This window comes from Hibiscus syriacus, unplaced genomic scaffold, assembly GCF_006381635.1.
Source record: "Hibiscus syriacus cultivar Baekdansim isolate YM2019G1 unplaced genomic scaffold, ASM638163v2 tig00007895_pilon, whole genome shotgun sequence".
Classification (NCBI taxonomy): domain Eukaryota; kingdom Viridiplantae; phylum Streptophyta; class Magnoliopsida; order Malvales; family Malvaceae; genus Hibiscus; species Hibiscus syriacus.
In genome coordinates this window covers 422,708-439,340 of record NW_024062147.1, presented here as the reverse complement: position 1 = coordinate 439,340, position 16,633 = coordinate 422,708, and the positions used below count along the sequence as shown (strand labels likewise).

The following is a 16,633-nucleotide window of genomic DNA, read 5'->3' as shown; positions in this document are numbered from 1 at the left end:
GCCCTCGCATAGTTCGTTCGGATGGCCTCGGTCGGATGACCTCGGATGCTCTCGGATGGCCTCGGTCGGATGGCCTCAGTCGGATGGCCTCGGATGCCCAGCGTGTTGGGACGTGCATGGCATATGCAATCTCTTTTAGCTCGTCGGGAAGACTAGTAGGTCGCCCGAAAGGCATAGCGACCTACGACCAACACTGTGGATTTCACTTTATTTGAACAATTAATCTTGAGAGTGCTTTATCTCGTGAATTAATTTTTTCTAAAACATTATCTCGAAAATTTTACCTATTTATTCCTATCCACCTTTTAGTTCATGTCTGCATATAATTAATTATTTATTCATGTTCCTAGTACTTTTATTATTAATCTCAATCATTTTTCCGACTCGAATTATACGTATCTCTCGGACCAACCCTTATAAATTCAACTTCAGGTCGCACCCTACAACACCAACTTACCATCTCTTTCTTAATTTCTCTAAAATTTACGAATGAAGAAGCACACTTTGCTCTGTTCTCTCTTTCTTTGCCTTCTTTATCTTCCTTCCATGGTTTCTGCAGACTGTACCTGTGACGACGAGCTGCTTCCTCGTCACGATGCCAGCAACAGAACCAAGGCTTTGAAATACAAACTCGTCGCCATCGCATCGATCTTGATGGCCGGTGCCCTCGGCGTTTCGCTCCCGATTCTCGCCAAGAAGATCCCGACGTTTCGACCGGAAAACAACGTCTTCTTCCTGATCAAAGCATTCGCTGCCGGTGTGATTCTCGCCACCGCCTTCGTCCATATACTCCCCGACGGATACGAGTCCTTGTCCAGCCCTTGCCTCAGCGAAAAGCCTTGGGGTGTTTTCCCTTTCTCCGGGTTTCTCGCCATGGTTTCGGCCATAGCCACGATGATGATCGACACGTTCGCGACGAGTTTATACAAGAAGTCGCATTTCAACAAGGCTTTGCCGGTGAATGGGGACGAGGAGATGACGGGGGACCATGAGGGACATGTTCATGTTCATACGCATGCCACTCATGGACATGCTCATGGATCTGCTGTGGTACCACAGGGTTCTGAATCTTCTCCTCATCATCATCTTATTCGACAACGTATTATTTCACAGGTAAATATCCTATTTATAAATGCATTCAACTTCTATGCTTAGCTTACTGGCTTAGGTTATATATGAACAAAGAAAAAAAACACTACCTTGTCTCTGTTTTACAAATAGATGATAAGAAATTGTGAAAACAAGGATTATAAGAAATTATTTAAGCAAATAATATGAATTTTATAATTATTAGTAAAATAATTTACTGATGAGCACGCTTTTGAGAAAATTACCGACGATTTACTCATTTCTTTTCTTTTGCATTTTGAAATTATGTTGTTAAAAAATGAAAGTAGATTAAATTTTGGCACCTTCTTTAAATTCAATATTTTATTTCAGGGTAAACTATGTACTTAATCACCCACCTGTCTTCACGATTTTGTTTTGGTCACTCAACTAACATTTTTTTCAAAACCATACTTAACGTTACGTTTTGGTTATGTTTTAATCACCTATTGTTAAAAAATAAACATAACTATTGACGTGATAATTTTTTTAATGATGACACGACAACATTGTTGTTAATTTCTTAACGGCGAGTGACCAAAACGGAACCAAAATGTAATGTTAAGAATGGTTTTGAAAAAAAATAGTTTAATGACCAAAATGGAATCGCAAGAATAGATTGATGACTAAACTGCAATTTATCCTTTATTTTACTATAATCAATTTTTTTTTATAAATTTTCATTTCATCTATGTACTTTTAATTTTTTAAAATTTAATCCTAAAATGACAAAAAAATCAAAGCAAAATCATCGAAAACTGTTGATAAATTTACCAAATTAGATTTTAACTGTGGACAACTTTATTTGTAATATAAAAACAATATTATTTCCCTAATTAATCCCATGCCACTCCAAATCTCTGAATTATTTTTCCAACATCTATTTTCTCTAATTTTTTTAATGAACTCCCTTAATTACTAGTAGTAGGGAAAGAACTAAAGAGGAATGGATTATGTGCCCCGATTTTCTTAATCTAATTGCAATTTAAATACGTAATTCGACCATTCTCAGTATTATATTTTAATTCCGTCTACAAACATCCAATTCTATTATTATTATTATTATTATTATTAGTATGAAGATTAAAAAGATGGGAATGAATAGGTGTTGGAGATGGGGATAGTGGTTCATTCGGTAATAATTGGGATAGCATTGGGTGCATCCCAAAGTGCCAAAACAATCAGGCCTCTTGTTGCAGCATTGACCTTCCATCAATTCTTTGAAGGCATGGGTCTTGGTGGTTGCATCTCTCAGGTCAGGTCTTCTCTCTTCTCAATCTTTTACTCTTTTCCTTACTACTCTGCCCTATTTAAAGAGACAGTATTTTAATGGTCAAACTACGCAACAAGTCCCTCTATCATTAAATGAATTCATTTAATCTGAAAAGGATTACAATGATATAATTCAAAAATTTTAAATTCATAAATAATTTATTAATCATATAATAACATTTCGATAAAAAAAATTATGAATTATAAAATAAACACACCATAAGATGACAAATAAAAGTTGAAATTATAGAGTTTTATCTTCAAAATTAATTTTCAATTGGGTTTTTTGATTTTTACATTGGATTTAAAAATGTTTTTTAAATTTACTTTTTATTGTTTAAAATTATATGTTTAATAATTAATTATGATACAAAAAGTACTTTTTAAATATATAATTAAATGGGGTCTAACTATCATATGATACAATAATAGTAGGGGAATATTAATTTCAGTCAAATAACAATAATAAACTAGAGAAAAAGGAAAAGAAAACTGTTCTCCCTAGGCCTAGCTATCCAGTACAGTACGTTAACAGTGCAAGAACATTAATTTATGTCAAAATAATCACCATCTTTATTGCATATTATGATTGATCATGGTTCAATCAAACATTCTGAGAGCAGGCAAAATTCAAGAACAGAGCCACTGCAATGATGCTAGTGCTGTTCTCCCTGACAACACCAATGGGCATAGCTATAGGCATGGGTGTATCAAAAGTATACGACGAGAACAGCCCCAAAGCACTAGTGGTGGAAGGAATCTTCAACTCCCTTTCGGCTGGGATCTTGATTTACATGTCTCTTGTGGATCTGCTCGGGGTTGATTTCATGAACCCCATAATGCAAAGCAATATTAAATTGCAGGTTGGGTCTAATCTTTCACTCATCCTTGGGGTAGCTTCCATGTCACTCTTGGCTAAATGGTCCTGAGCTTTTCCTGTTTTTGTACTATATAATAGATAAATGTCAACATAACCCCAACGTTTGTTTGAAAGGTCATTTTAATATATATTTTTAGAATATTTTAATCATGATATTTTATTTTTTGGTCAAAATAAATCCTATTATATGAAAATTGCTAGTTAATTAACCAAAAATAAATCCTATTATATGAAAATTGCTAGTTAATTAACGATCAACGTATGTTATTGACGTGTCACATGTCATACCATCCAAAATGATAACATAATATATATCATTTTATCCAAAGTGATGACATGATATGTATTACATTAATAATTACACACAAAGAACTATCACATTAACAATATATGTTGATCATTAGTCAACTAACGCTTTTTATAAATTAAAAGTCATTTTGATAAAAAAAATTGAAGCATTAGAAACTAAAATAATAATAAAAAATATGAATTAAAGTAATCATTCATATAAACGTTGGGACTAGTTTTTACATAATGCGTGAATATAATATATAATGTAAAGTACAAAGTGGTGGTGTTGAAAATCCCGGATCCATGATTTGACTATATAGTGGTAGTCAATGTGAGAACGGTGCCACCCGTAGTGGGACTCCGGGGGAGTACAGTGCAATGGTGTATTCTCTTTTAATTTGTACCTTAGAATTAAAGGTTTTGTACGGATTAGTGTATCAGTTATGAATCAATGCAATGCTTGATATGAAAGCAGGTACTTTTAATTGGGTGGCTCTTCCTAACTAAACAGGGGCAGGTGGTAATGGGAGCCTGAGGGATGTTGAGGAATTTTCTTCAAGTCCTCTAAAAAGTTTTGAAAATTTTAATTTAACCCCTTGAAAACTTTAAAAAATTTCATTAGGACACTTTTAAGAGAAATCAGGGGCTGCTAACGGATCTATTTTGCCAATGCTTCAAGTTTTTCTCGATGAAAAAAAATATTATAAATTGTTAAAAAATGATAGCAGGGTTACCAGTAGAAAGACACGATTGCCTTTCACTGCAAAGCTTCAATTATATGATATAACACCGTGTAAATGAGCATAACATCACATAGATTTGGAGCAACAGATTTGCTAGTCCATAATACTATAAAGATGCAAAAGGAAAGGTGCAGCTGTTGTTTGAATCATAGATAGAAGTGAACTCACCGTAAAACTGCAGTAGGAACTCACCGCCTCTTATTACTGTTTCAAGTATTTATCGTTCACACAACTTCATAATTCTCCGTAATCAAATTCGCTCTCTGGGAGAATTTGGGGGGAGCTCCACCACCTTTCAGGGGAATGATGTTCGCAATCTATACCAATAATTCTCTCAAATAAGTGAAATCTGTGCCATTTATTTGATAACGTGAAGGAACAACTTTTTTCTTTTCTGCACTTAAAAAGGTGCCTGATTTTGAACCGAGAGAATGGAAACATCCGCAACTATCCAAAATTAAAACAAACAAACAAATAAATGAGTAAATTTGCATATCAAACATTCAGGTCATCGTTGCCGAGAAACGGACAGAAATGGGGAAGAAGACAGATGAATCTGCTGGCGGCACAACAAACTCCATCGATCCACTGCCAATGTCAGAAGCAAGAAAATACGTATAAATCAATAGCATCTTAAAAACATCTAAACACAATAAGAGGCTTGGAAGTGTTACAAATGTAGCAACCTGCAGTTGGAGTTATCAATGAGAACTATGGACCATTCCAAGACAGAATTTCTGGAGTCATACCTGCAAGATAAACAGGAAAATGAAGATGATAGTGCAGATAAAAACTAATTCCAACTTTTGACATTTTATGAAACACAACATTATGGTACTTTCACTAACGCCCAAAGTTAGTAACATCTTATAAAGATAGGCACCCAAAGAGTTCTGGATTAAGGTTTGGCTGACTTGAGTTGAATTCGATTTATTAATCTCATGCGGCTAAAATTTGTGCTTCCTTGGAATTACCAAATGATCTCAATTTACCTCCATTCACCATCAATCTGATTGACATTTGGCGCCTCCCGAAGAGCTGGGAGAGGTACAGATATCACAACATTTCGCAGGTCAAATATAATGCTGACATAAGTTTCATTTCCAGAAACCGAAGGCCAACAGTTGACTGCAACAAACCAAAAAGAAAACTCATTAACCATCAAAGCATACAATAGCAAATCATATTACTAAGAATAAGAAGCAGCATTAGATTCAAGACCCACTGGTCAATGGCACCATTGACTCGTCTGCACTTTGCATTCTCCACTTCAAAAGGCCGACACCAGCTGCATCCCCAGCTGGACCAGTGGGGAAAGGCCTATTAGGGTCCTTCAATCCTAGAATGTTCTCATTGACAAACAACTCCTTGCTCATGTTAGGATGCATCTTGAAAAGAATGCCAGGGTTACCCCCAGTTTCAACCTGAAAATGGTATTGTGACAGAATTTGAAGACAAAGCATGCAATAAAAATGGTTAACTCAACACAATAAAGACTTTAGAAGAAATACATGTTGCACTTTGAGGACATGTTTATTGTAACGTGATAGAGTTAATAGGATGTATTTCGATGGCAATTAAGGCCAACATGGATTAAAGCAAATGTACCCAGGGATTTGAGATGCATTAGCCAATTGAGAGATAAAAAAAGAAGGAAGAAAATAGAAGTGGTATCTACCCTGATTGACAAAAATAATTTAGATCACATCTCACGACCCCAAAAATGATATTGGCCTTAAAAAGTGTGGAAAATAGTAGATTTGAGAAACCAGCATTCTTGTCTCTTCACACATTCTTCAATATGGAAAACAAACTTATTTTTGGTGCCAAATGGGAAACTACCTATCACACATTTTTGGTCCCATCACTTATTCTACCATCTCTTTTCAGAGTGACATTGAGTTTCTCCTCAGCAGTCAAAGTGATGGGATCAGTAGGTGCAGGTGCAACCACTCTGGACTGCCCTGCCCTTGGCTGCACATCTTCAACAACCAGTCCACCTTCTGCTTTCAGGGATTCCAAGAACTGGTTTTTTTTTCGTGATTTACCAAGCTGCATGCCAAGACCTTTAGGAGGAGCAGTTGCAGATGAAGGTTGGCAGCCTGGCAATATGAGCATAAGGTCAGAAAATGTTTGTTTGACATCAAACATACCTAGGAGAGAGAAAAATCTTGAATTTCTTATGGAATGACACTGACACATTCAATCCATTAAATACATGCAAACAAGTCATATCCAATACATGTGGTGGAATCCTCATGTGACAAACCTTTAGACTTAGTAGAAAAGGAATCAACATCAGTAGTTACTCCCAACCCAGAACCACTTCCACTGCTAGAAATGCCCATATAACTAAAGCTAGTTTAAATTCTTCCAGAGCTCATAGACATGAACCCTCCTTTATCACCTCTATTCTTATCAATTTGCAGCACACACAACATGAATCAATAGAGTATATAACAAAGAGGCCAATTAGTACAAGAGCCAAAAATATTGCAATAAATATATACCTTGCACTTATCAATCTCACTAGCTTTACGCTTCATGATATCCTTAGTTTCATTAATCTTGCTCTGCAATACCAGCTTGTGCAATTTCTCTTCATGACTCTCCATCTCGCATATTGCATAACCTGTGCAACTGTCACGTTTTCCTTGTGCCCAAGACAGATGACTTCATCAAAAGCAGTCTTGCAAATACCATCCTCATCTAAAGTGTAACAATATTCAGGTACCTAGGGGAAGAAAAGGAATAAAGTAAGTGCTTCGTTCAATTCAGTTGAGACAGAAAATATTATTACAAAGGCTAAAAATTGAAAATGCCTCAGGTAACAGCAAAACTTCATTTGATAGAAAAGTGACAAGGAATGAGTACTAGCTAAATACACAGATAAAAGAAACTGAGATTATATTTGCACTGGTGCTCATTCATCTACATAATAAAAGTCAACTTGCAACTTCTGAAGGTGATCAAAGAAATAAAGAACCAAATGTCTTACTTTTATGTAACTTATTATGTTCAAAGATTTTAAAAAGAGAGAAAAAAAAATCAAAGACCAGCTGAACCACACCAGCTTGGAGAGCAGTCGCAGGGTCTCCAAATCTTCAAGGATATTGCTCTGTTTGTTGGTTACAAGAAGCAAATAAAGAGCTTCTATTGGTTGATAAACATATCGCTCGTTCTCACTCTCAACATAAGTGTGCTGCTTTCCAGTGCCCACCAACTTGGGAAAGGCTACAAGAAGACCCTCAATTCTCATGCGAGTCATGTCCACAAACTACCTGGAGACAAGCACTGAAATGAGAGACAAAAAGAATGTCAGTGAAACAACCAAATTTTGCACGTCACCAATTCAATTACAATGACATGAGAAAATCGACTATAACAAGAAAAATGAACTGACCTTTACCGGACTTGCTTAAAACAGAAGCAACAAGTACAACCTGAATCACAAAAATAAAAGAAACTATTGTATCATTGCCGAAAATAGAACATGAAGCTTGAAGTTGCAATGGAAAGTTCAGTATTCATTCTCAATTACTCCTAAATCGTCAGGCAATTCAATTTATGAATAAACGATATAAAAATAACTTAAATGAGGATCTATCATGTTCTACAATTCAACTAAAACGTACAAAGGAGAATGAAAATAAAGAAAAAGGTATATACCATCTTGGATGTCGGCACAAACTACCCAGCCAATATGAAATTGATGCTTTATTAGAGAAACTAGTAGCAACGGAAATCAATTAAGGATTAAAAAAACAAAATTAGAATCTGGAAATGGAATCAAGATAAAGTAAAGAGGAAGGATTCAGGAATATCCAAAAACGAAATGTATAATAAATGTGTAAAAAATGAAGAAACAAAAACGAATCAGAAGATCAAGTCAGCAAATAGATCGGCCACCTCAGATCTACACAGAAACATGCATATAAATGCAAATATCAATAATCCATCCGCAGCGTTTGGAAGCCAAGAAAATGGAATAATGTTACAAAAAATAAAAATTAGGCTACTCGACGAAAAAAAGGAAACAACAGTACGACTGAATACAGCCATCACCATTTTAAAAATTTCGACACGTATAGATTTGTTATCCTCTAAACTAACAATTAAGCTAGCGGTGTTTACATATCTGAGAAGGATGTTACCTCGATCTAATTTGCTGCGTGCCTGTGTGTATGATCTTCCCTCGGGATATTGGAGTAAGAGAACCCGTCGGGAGCTTATTTCAAGTTCGCCCGTTATATATCTGCTTTTGATTATATTCATTCATTATTCTAATTGGACCAATTTTGGGTTGCCCAGCCCAATCGTATTGCCTTTCGAGTTTTATTTTTCACTTATATTATTTCTTTACAATTAAGATAGTAGTTGTATTTTTTTTTTTTTTTTTGAATTGAGGAGAGGCTTAAGTCATGAAACTAAACAGATCACATAGTAACAATCCATGAAGAATCATAGAAGGAGTCTCGTAAAATCTTGCTTATGGAGTTGTAAGATTCATCAACTTTACCAATTTGTCAGCTAGCTTGTTGTTTTCTCTTGGAACCAATACAATTTCGGTTGTCTAGCTTTGTTGGAGAAGCTTGTGTATTGCTTGGATGAATGAGAAATGACTCGTTGTTGCGTTGGAGTCATCTAATAGTTTGCGGCCTCCAAGATGTTACTTTGAACTTGGAGCAGTTCAAAACCATTCGATCATACGACCTGCAAACTAATATAAAATTCCCATAATTCAACTTGAAAAACATTTGTTATGCCAATTGATTTGTTGAAGCCAAGAATCCAATTGACATATGGTCTCTGGATATTCCTCTGAAAGAAGCAAAGCCAGAGGCGCTAGAGAAGTAGTTGTTTTTGAATCAAAATAAATCCAGTTATATATATATACAAATATATTCGAATATAAGTTATTGATGTATTCAAAATTACAATGAATGTTTTTAATTATAAACGTAAAATAAACACATAATTAAGATATTTCCTTATAATTATTGACACAATAAACTAATCACTTAAAAATCATATAAGAACCATACAAGGAAAATATTAAAAAAATTATCTAAAAAACCCGAATAAAAGTCAGATACAAAAATTACACGAAAATAATGATCAAACGATTGATATATAAGACCAAAAATGAACAAAAAAACAGAGGAAAAATGTGGCATAAAAATAGCAAAAATCATACAATAAAAATAAAATTATTAGAAACTAAAAAAATCAAAGATATCATATAAAAGAAAGGAAACACAAAAAATATCAACGATCAGCAATTAATATCAAAATTAATACTATCACTTTTCGATAAAGATTAAAAAAAAAAAAGGAGGAGCAAGCGACGATATTAGTTGAGAGACTGCCATTTTAAGATTTTCTGAATAGTTTAAGCTGATTAAGACTTGAATAAATTAACATAATGAATAAATAACTTTATATTTGATGGATAAATTATAAATCATGCAAAAGGCTGTAGGCATATTTTACCTTTTTTGTTTGTTTGATTAAAGTGATAAATAAATAAAATATATATTAATTATTAGTCTATACATTAATTTTAGGTTGATTGATATATGAGATTCTTAATTTTTTAAATTAATGTCACGTAGGTCTTAAGTCGAGAAAAAATTAGTTTGACTCTTTGACTATGGAACTAAATATTGATTGTGACAGTGCTGACATGATAGTTCATAATATTAACATGTGACGGTCTATTATTGTTGATCACATGATACTAAACTAATATTTTGAGTTCGAAGGCAAAATTAGTTAGTCAAAGAGTCATTTTGACCATCAAACTCAATCAAAGAAACCGATTAAGCTTATTTATCATGTCATCAGTTAAGCCCATCCATGGGTCAGGGAAAAAGAGTCATCTGCACAGAGCTCACAAATTTAAAAAAAAATATTAGTATAATATTTTTTATTTTTGATAAGAACTTAAAAAACTATAAAAATAAAATAATGAGACTCATGATTTTTTTAAGTTGTCAATTATAATTGTTGAATTTTTATATTAACGTTAATAAATAGTTTCACTTCCCAAAAAAAACTCCAATTAAAATTTTATATTACATATTTTTTTTATTTCTTTGAATTAAGGGCTCAATTTTTTAATTTCGTCTCGAGCCAAAAAAATAGTCAGAACCGACCCCGTCATCAGTCACCATAGACAATCACGTTACGTCATGAATTGTCATATTAACACCGTCACAAACAACGTTTGATTTCGTTGGTCAAAATATAAAATTATTTTTTTTCTCAAATTAAAGGCCACATTAAGTAAAAAAAAACTTTAGAGGGTCACATTATTATTTTTATTTGAAAAATTTGAGGCTTTCAGATACCAATAAACTAAAAATTAAATAAGTGTTTGAACTTAAAAAAAAATCAATTTGAGACTCAAACTCAACCAACAAATCCAATTTAATTAATGCATCTACCACGTCATAAGCTACTAGGAACCATCAAATTAGTGTTGTGAACAGCCACGTTGGTACCATTACAGTCAACATTTGATTTTATTGGTCAAAGGGCCAAATTATTTTTTTTCTCAGAATCTCAATTTTATGGCCATATTAAGTATAAAAAATATTCAGGGGTCACATTGGTTTTCTTAGAAAAGTTTGAGTGTCTTATATAGCATTAAACCGAAATTTATTCATCAGTTGGATTCCTTATCCAAATGAAGCATAGCCCAATAGAGCACTGCCAAGTCACCAGCAAATATCCAAACGTATCGAAATATATCTTCCCAAAGCCACAAATTGCTCATGTGGCCCCAGTGAAGTGTAGGCTACTTCCATGGACTATTTGAGCCTCACAAATAAATATGACCTGCTTCTGATTACCATTATTCGCCCTCTGAGCTTCACCAATGGCAGCAACTTCGATGACAACACTCCCCCAATTCAATGGGCTAAGACCCCAAATCTCTGTAACTCCAGCCAGGACCCTGGTTAGTGAATTCCTCACTTATGTTTTCATTATCTTTACTAATTACTAATCATGTGGGGGGAAAACAAGCAGGCAACAGTTCTACCGGCGAGGCGCAAGGGAAATGGTGCTTTAGGTGCTCGTTGTGATTTCATTGGATCTCCAACAAATCTGGTCAGGATTTCATTCATTTTCCCAGAATTTCCCCCTCTTTTTTTTTGTTTACTTACCGATTGAAACGGATCTGGTGTATTGAACAGATAATGGTGACGAGTACTACACTGATGTTGTTCGCGGGGAGATTCGGGTTGGCTCCATCGGCAAACCGGAAGGCCACCGCTGGACTGAAGCTCGAAGCAAGGGACTCCGGCTTGCAGACCGGCGACCCGGCTGGTTTTACTCTTGCCGACACGTTGGCTTGTGGCACAGTTGGTCACATTATTGGCGTTGGGGTCGTGCTTGGACTCAAGAACATCGGTTCTCTGTAGAAACGAGATTTTAAGCATCTGTTTTCAACAGTTGATATGTTTCTTATGCCGTTCCTATGTATTCGCACGATAACAAATGGTTTGTAGTTTTGCACAATTTGGTTATTCCTCACCAGAGGTCCAGAACTGGTCATGTGGCTTCTTAAAATAATTGGTTAATTTACAAATTTATAGCTTGTCATTTTTTTATTTAGCCAATATTAATTGATTAATGTGAATCAAATATACGACAGATTGAAATTCCTTATTTTAAGGAATTCAATATTCATCTCACTATATCAAATACTTATTAATAGTTAGATTGACATTTTAACAATAAAAATGATTAAAAAATATTTTTTTCATCAAATTTAAAAGTAATAATTCACACATACCCTTGGTTATCATTTCACCCGGATCCAACAGGTTTCAATTTGATTCGAGCAGATTGATTTTTATTTTAAAATTCAGTTTTGGATCAGATCGGGTTGAATTTTTTAAGGATGTGATTGGGTTGATTTGAGTGTGACAAATCGATTCGACATAATATTACAAATATCTCTTATATATTTAAGGATAATTACAATAATAAATTATTTTCAATTAGATTATTACTATAAATTTTTTTATTCGATGTATTTCATTAGTAAATAATCTAAAAGTTTAAAAATATTTTTTTAAAAATAACTTAGAATGGTTTGGTTTCATATTACAAATATTAATATAATCACATATTTTTATTAATTTAACTCAATAAAAATATTAAATATATACAATTCATTAAATTAATTATGAAAAATTATTATTTTTATCTCTTTTTCTTTAGTCACATTTAGTCTTTTTTCTTTTTCATCTTTGTGATTGACGACGATACTAACTTTGGTGTTAATTACCGACCATCAATATTATTTTTCCTTTGCGTTATTATAATGTATCTTAATTTTTTATTTTTAATAATTCTGCTTTTATAGTACTTATTCTTCTTGACTTTATAGCATGTTTATCTTTATGACACGTTTTTAGTTGTTTGGTCGTTGTTTTTTTTTTTTAGGATTGTATTTGACATTACCACGACTGATTAAGATGATATTTATTTGTTATCATGTTGATCTTCCATGCTTTGGACCCTTTGATTGAATTTAGAATTCGATTTGTGTTCGTGGATAGTATTTTCATGTTGCTCGATTCTAATTTGCAGTTTGTCGGTAGTATTTCAATAGTTTCTTCATTTTTGTGGTTCGTTTATCGATACAATCAGATATGTTTGTATTTACCTTTTGTTCGAATTTATTTGATTATGTTTTTTAACATTTTCCTTGTAGAGTCATCGTATGATCTTAAGTGACTAATTTTTATTTATTTATGAAAACGTATTTATTATTTATTTAATTTATGATTTTTATTGTAAACCTTCATTATAATTTGAATATTTTTTAGTTTTAATACAATTAACGATATATATGAAAAATTATTTACAGTTCATTATATAATTAAAACGGAATGACGTAAATGAAGGGGAAAAAAGACGTTTTTCCCGAAAAATCACCGGTGATCGGTATATTTACCGATTTAACATCGGCCAGACTATATTTCTCGATCTAACACCCTTTGCAGTAAAGCGCGCACCCTGCACCGCGCTATATGCTGATTTGGCGCCACGTAGGGTAAGGCGCGTCCCCTGCACCGCGCTAAATGCTGACATGGAATACACGTGGGTATAGCGCGGGGCAGGGGCCGCACCTTACCTTTAATTCTGACATAATTATATATAGCGTGGGGCAGGGGCCGCGCCTTACCTTTAATTCTGACATAATTATATATAGCGTGGGGCAGGGGCCGCGCCATACCTTTAACTGATATAATTATATAAGGCACAGTGCAGGTACCGCGTCTTGTATAATTATAGCAACTTTTCTCGGCTATAAATACTCTTCTCCCCCGGTTAAGTTTCTCACATCTCTCCTCTCAACTTATAAATTAATACAACAATTCCGTCAACGAGTCAATAATTCTGACAGTTTTCTCATATTTAATTTAGAAGTTCGTGCGATTTTTCGTTATAAGGTAATTTTATTATAATTTTTTTATTATACTTATTGTTTATTATGATTATTTGAAAAAATATTATACTAATTATTTTCAATTAATTTTTGTGTTTGTAAAATTGGAAAGCGGGAGCATACGTCGAAATAGATTTTCGGTGCAGGTAATAGTATAAAATTATATTATTTAAATTATTTACGTTGATGTGTAAAAATTTTATTGTGTTATATTTTCGTTCATTTATTATTTATCTAATCAGGTTTGTTTCAGTTATTTTTTTTCCAGATATAATATTGTCGCACTTTTAAACTCAAAGAATGGCACGACTTTCAGCTATTGTTTATTATGATGGTGAAATTCGAGAACATGAAACCAGAGTTGTTTTCGTATCAAATGAGCGTGTTAAAATATCATTCAAGAAAAAATAACTATTGAGGACATGATAACGAAGATTTCGAGTAAGATTCATGTTGGAAGTAGTAGAAGAATGTCGTCGTTGCAGTACAGATTTCCAACATCATTGTTGCCATTAACTTATACAGCGTTCGAACTTTCGAACAATGATGATGTTGAAATGATGGTTGAAGCTCAAAGTAATTATTCAGATGCCGATATTGAGATGTATGCACATATTGTTTAAGTGTGTGTTGTTCGGGGTTAATCATTAAGCTCCCACTATGGGCTGGCTGAACAAGTTGATCAAGTTGACAGCCCGACTACAGTAATGTGTAATGATTTTAATGCCATAATGGGGAGACATTCATCCGCAACTCCTTACGATATATACCGAGGTGGGTCCACGAACAATCCGTATGGCAACACCGCGTCTAGTTCAAGGGGAAGACATTCATCTGCAAATTTCTTTGACCATATGGAGATGTCATCGACGCAACCATCTGTGTAATTTCCATTTGACACCATCTGTGCAATTTCCATTTGACACGATGGCTTCAAGCTCCAGGGGGAGGCATTCGATTGCGAGCTTTTTCGATCTCAATGTCGATATGCCTTCTAGTTCAAGGGAAGACGTGCAAGTAGTAGGTTCTTTGACTTAAATGTGGAGCGCATGGAGGAACCATCATCTCCACCAGAATAACCTCTTCGTGAGCCTGGTGCGGATGATGCTGAGACTGGACTATTCATTCACTCAGAATCACCGCAATTCAACTCCGATGATGATGAAGTTCCAGGAAATGTGGCACAAATTGACCCTCCTGCATACATGTATGAAGCTGATTATAGTGCAATGTACGGGTCAGAATTTGCGGATATGCCTCATCTCAGTGACTATGGATATTACTCATCAATAAATAATGGTAAGTTATCTTTAGGCATGGAGTTTTCAAGCAAAGAAGAAGCGGTGATGGCTATAAAAATACAATATCCGTAATTTTGTTCAGTCCAGAGTCAACCAATCCACGACCGAAAAATATGTATGCAACTGTGCCCGACACGAAAACGGATGCAATTGGATGGTTCGCGTATCAAAAATAAAGAGGAAAAACAACATATGGGAACTAACAGTATACAACGGTCTTCACACATGTTGTGCTGGAGGGGTCAACCAATATCATCCCAACTTGGACTCTGAAATGATATGCCAAACCATCATGCCTATGGTAAAAACAAGCTCTCATATAGCTGTTGCAGTGTTGATTTTAGCTATACAATCGCAATATGAGTACACTATCTCCTATAAAAAAGCTTGGTTGGTAAAATTAAATGACATTGTCAAACTTCATGGCGAATGAGATGCATCTTACAACGAACTTCTAGGTTGGTTTAGGTTGGTGCGGACGTTGAATCATGGGACAATTGTGGACTTCAAAACCTCCTATGAATACCATAATGATCGAGTTCTTCGCGATCGATGCTAATTCTACCGAGTTTTTTAGAGTTACCCATAGTGCGTTAATGTTGTCAAATACTGCAAGCCTGCGGTCTAGATCGACATGACTTTCTTGTATGTAAAATAAAAGTAAGTTTTATTATTGACAGTTGTCCAATATGGCAATCGCAACATTCTTCCAGTTGCTTTTGCTCTTGTCGAAGGAGAAGATACATATTATTTGGCTTTTTTCCTCCGAAATTTATGTGCACATGTTATCACGAAGGGAAAACATCTGTGTCATTTCAGATAATTACAATTTTATCAAACTAATAACAATTTGGTATTTCAAAATAATTTTAAATACAACAAACTTATAATAAGTATTAAATGGTAAATGATAACCAAATTACAATAACTGATATTAAATGATAATAAATAAAATTAACTGAAATACATTAAAAAAGTCCAACAAATTTAACAAAATAAAGTAAGTATTAAATGAGAAATAATAAAAAATTACAATTAAAAAGTCCAATAAACTAAATACAAATATAATAAAAACAAAATCTATTGATGCCCGCGACGCGAATGTGTTCCGCAGGGCGGTGGATGTCGGTCTCAAGGAGGATTTCTTTGTATCACTGGTTGTGACTCCTCGTTGTCATCATCATCACAATCATCGTCGTCGTCGTCGTCCTGAGTAGGTACATTAGGTTGATGAGGAGCTGATGACGATGAAGCACCTCCATAAAATAAGGACCCTGGAGGTGTATGACTGACTATCCCACCGGCCTGTGAAAACTCATAAAACCCAGACATCGCTGAGTGTGAAAACTGTACAGGAGGTGTTTGTGCTGCGGCCATGGGTGATGAGGCTGAACCCGCCAAATATCATGTATATGAACCCCAAGTCAGATATACAAACATAGACCCATAATAGCCTCCAGGAGGGATCATTTGTGACAGTGGCAGCGGCGGGGTCATAAAACCAGGTGAAGGCGGCGACATCTGGTAATGGAAAGACGGCGGCGGCATCATACATGGCTGCGATATGTAA

General features: G+C 34.5%; 2 protein-coding genes and 1 pseudogene across 3 annotated transcripts; 2 read left to right on the top strand and 1 right to left on the bottom strand.

The window, feature by feature from the left end:
- The first annotated feature begins 419 nt into the window (after positions 1 to 419).
- On the top strand, positions 420 to 5,916 carry LOC120201700 (zinc transporter 1-like). 2 transcript variants are annotated; one of them, XM_039202266.1, is made up of 4 exons: positions 420 to 1,113; positions 2,213 to 2,362; positions 3,003 to 3,323; positions 5,906 to 5,916. In XM_039202266.1, exons 1-3 carry the CDS (start codon positions 490 to 492, stop codon positions 3,306 to 3,308), a joined length of 1,080 nt encoding a protein of 359 aa, XP_039058197.1. In that variant the 5' UTR covers positions 420 to 489; the 3' UTR covers positions 3,309 to 3,323; positions 5,906 to 5,916. The 2 variants fall into 2 exon arrangements, with proteins under 2 accessions (XP_039058197.1, XP_039058196.1); XM_039202265.1 differs by lacking the exon at positions 5,906 to 5,916 and having other exon boundaries at positions 3,003 to 3,406.
- On the bottom strand, positions 4,370 to 8,355 carry LOC120201612 (annotated as a pseudogene).
- A 2,783-nt stretch (positions 8,356 to 11,138) lies between these two features.
- LOC120201701 (photosystem I reaction center subunit psaK, chloroplastic-like) lies at positions 11,139 to 11,820 on the top strand. Its single transcript, XM_039202267.1, has 3 exons — positions 11,139 to 11,257; positions 11,329 to 11,409; positions 11,496 to 11,820. Exons 1-3 carry the CDS (start codon positions 11,177 to 11,179, stop codon positions 11,721 to 11,723), a joined length of 390 nt encoding a protein of 129 aa, XP_039058198.1. The 5' UTR covers positions 11,139 to 11,176; the 3' UTR covers positions 11,724 to 11,820.
- Positions 11,821 to 16,633: the final 4,813 nt, after the last annotated feature.

What these genes read in the sequence shown, in the direction of transcription:
- LOC120201700 (XM_039202266.1), top strand. Translation starts at nt 490, where the DNA reads ATGAAGAAGCACACTTTGCTCTGTTCTCTCTTTCTTTGCCTTCTTTAT. An exon ending in GACAACGTATTATTTCACAG is followed by an intron (nt 1,114 to 2,212) that starts GTAAATATCCTA and finishes GGGAATGAATAG; the next exon opens with GTGTTGGAGATGGGGATAGT. An exon ending in TTGGTGGTTGCATCTCTCAG is followed by an intron (nt 2,363 to 3,002) that starts GTCAGGTCTTCT and finishes TTCTGAGAGCAG; the next exon opens with GCAAAATTCAAGAACAGAGC.
- LOC120201701 (XM_039202267.1), top strand. Translation starts at nt 11,177, where the DNA reads ATGGCAGCAACTTCGATGACAACACTCCCCCAATTCAATGGGCTAAGA. An exon ending in TAACTCCAGCCAGGACCCTG is followed by an intron (nt 11,258 to 11,328) that starts GTTAGTGAATTC and finishes GAAAACAAGCAG; the next exon opens with GCAACAGTTCTACCGGCGAG. An exon ending in TTGGATCTCCAACAAATCTG is followed by an intron (nt 11,410 to 11,495) that starts GTCAGGATTTCA and finishes TGTATTGAACAG; the next exon opens with ATAATGGTGACGAGTACTAC.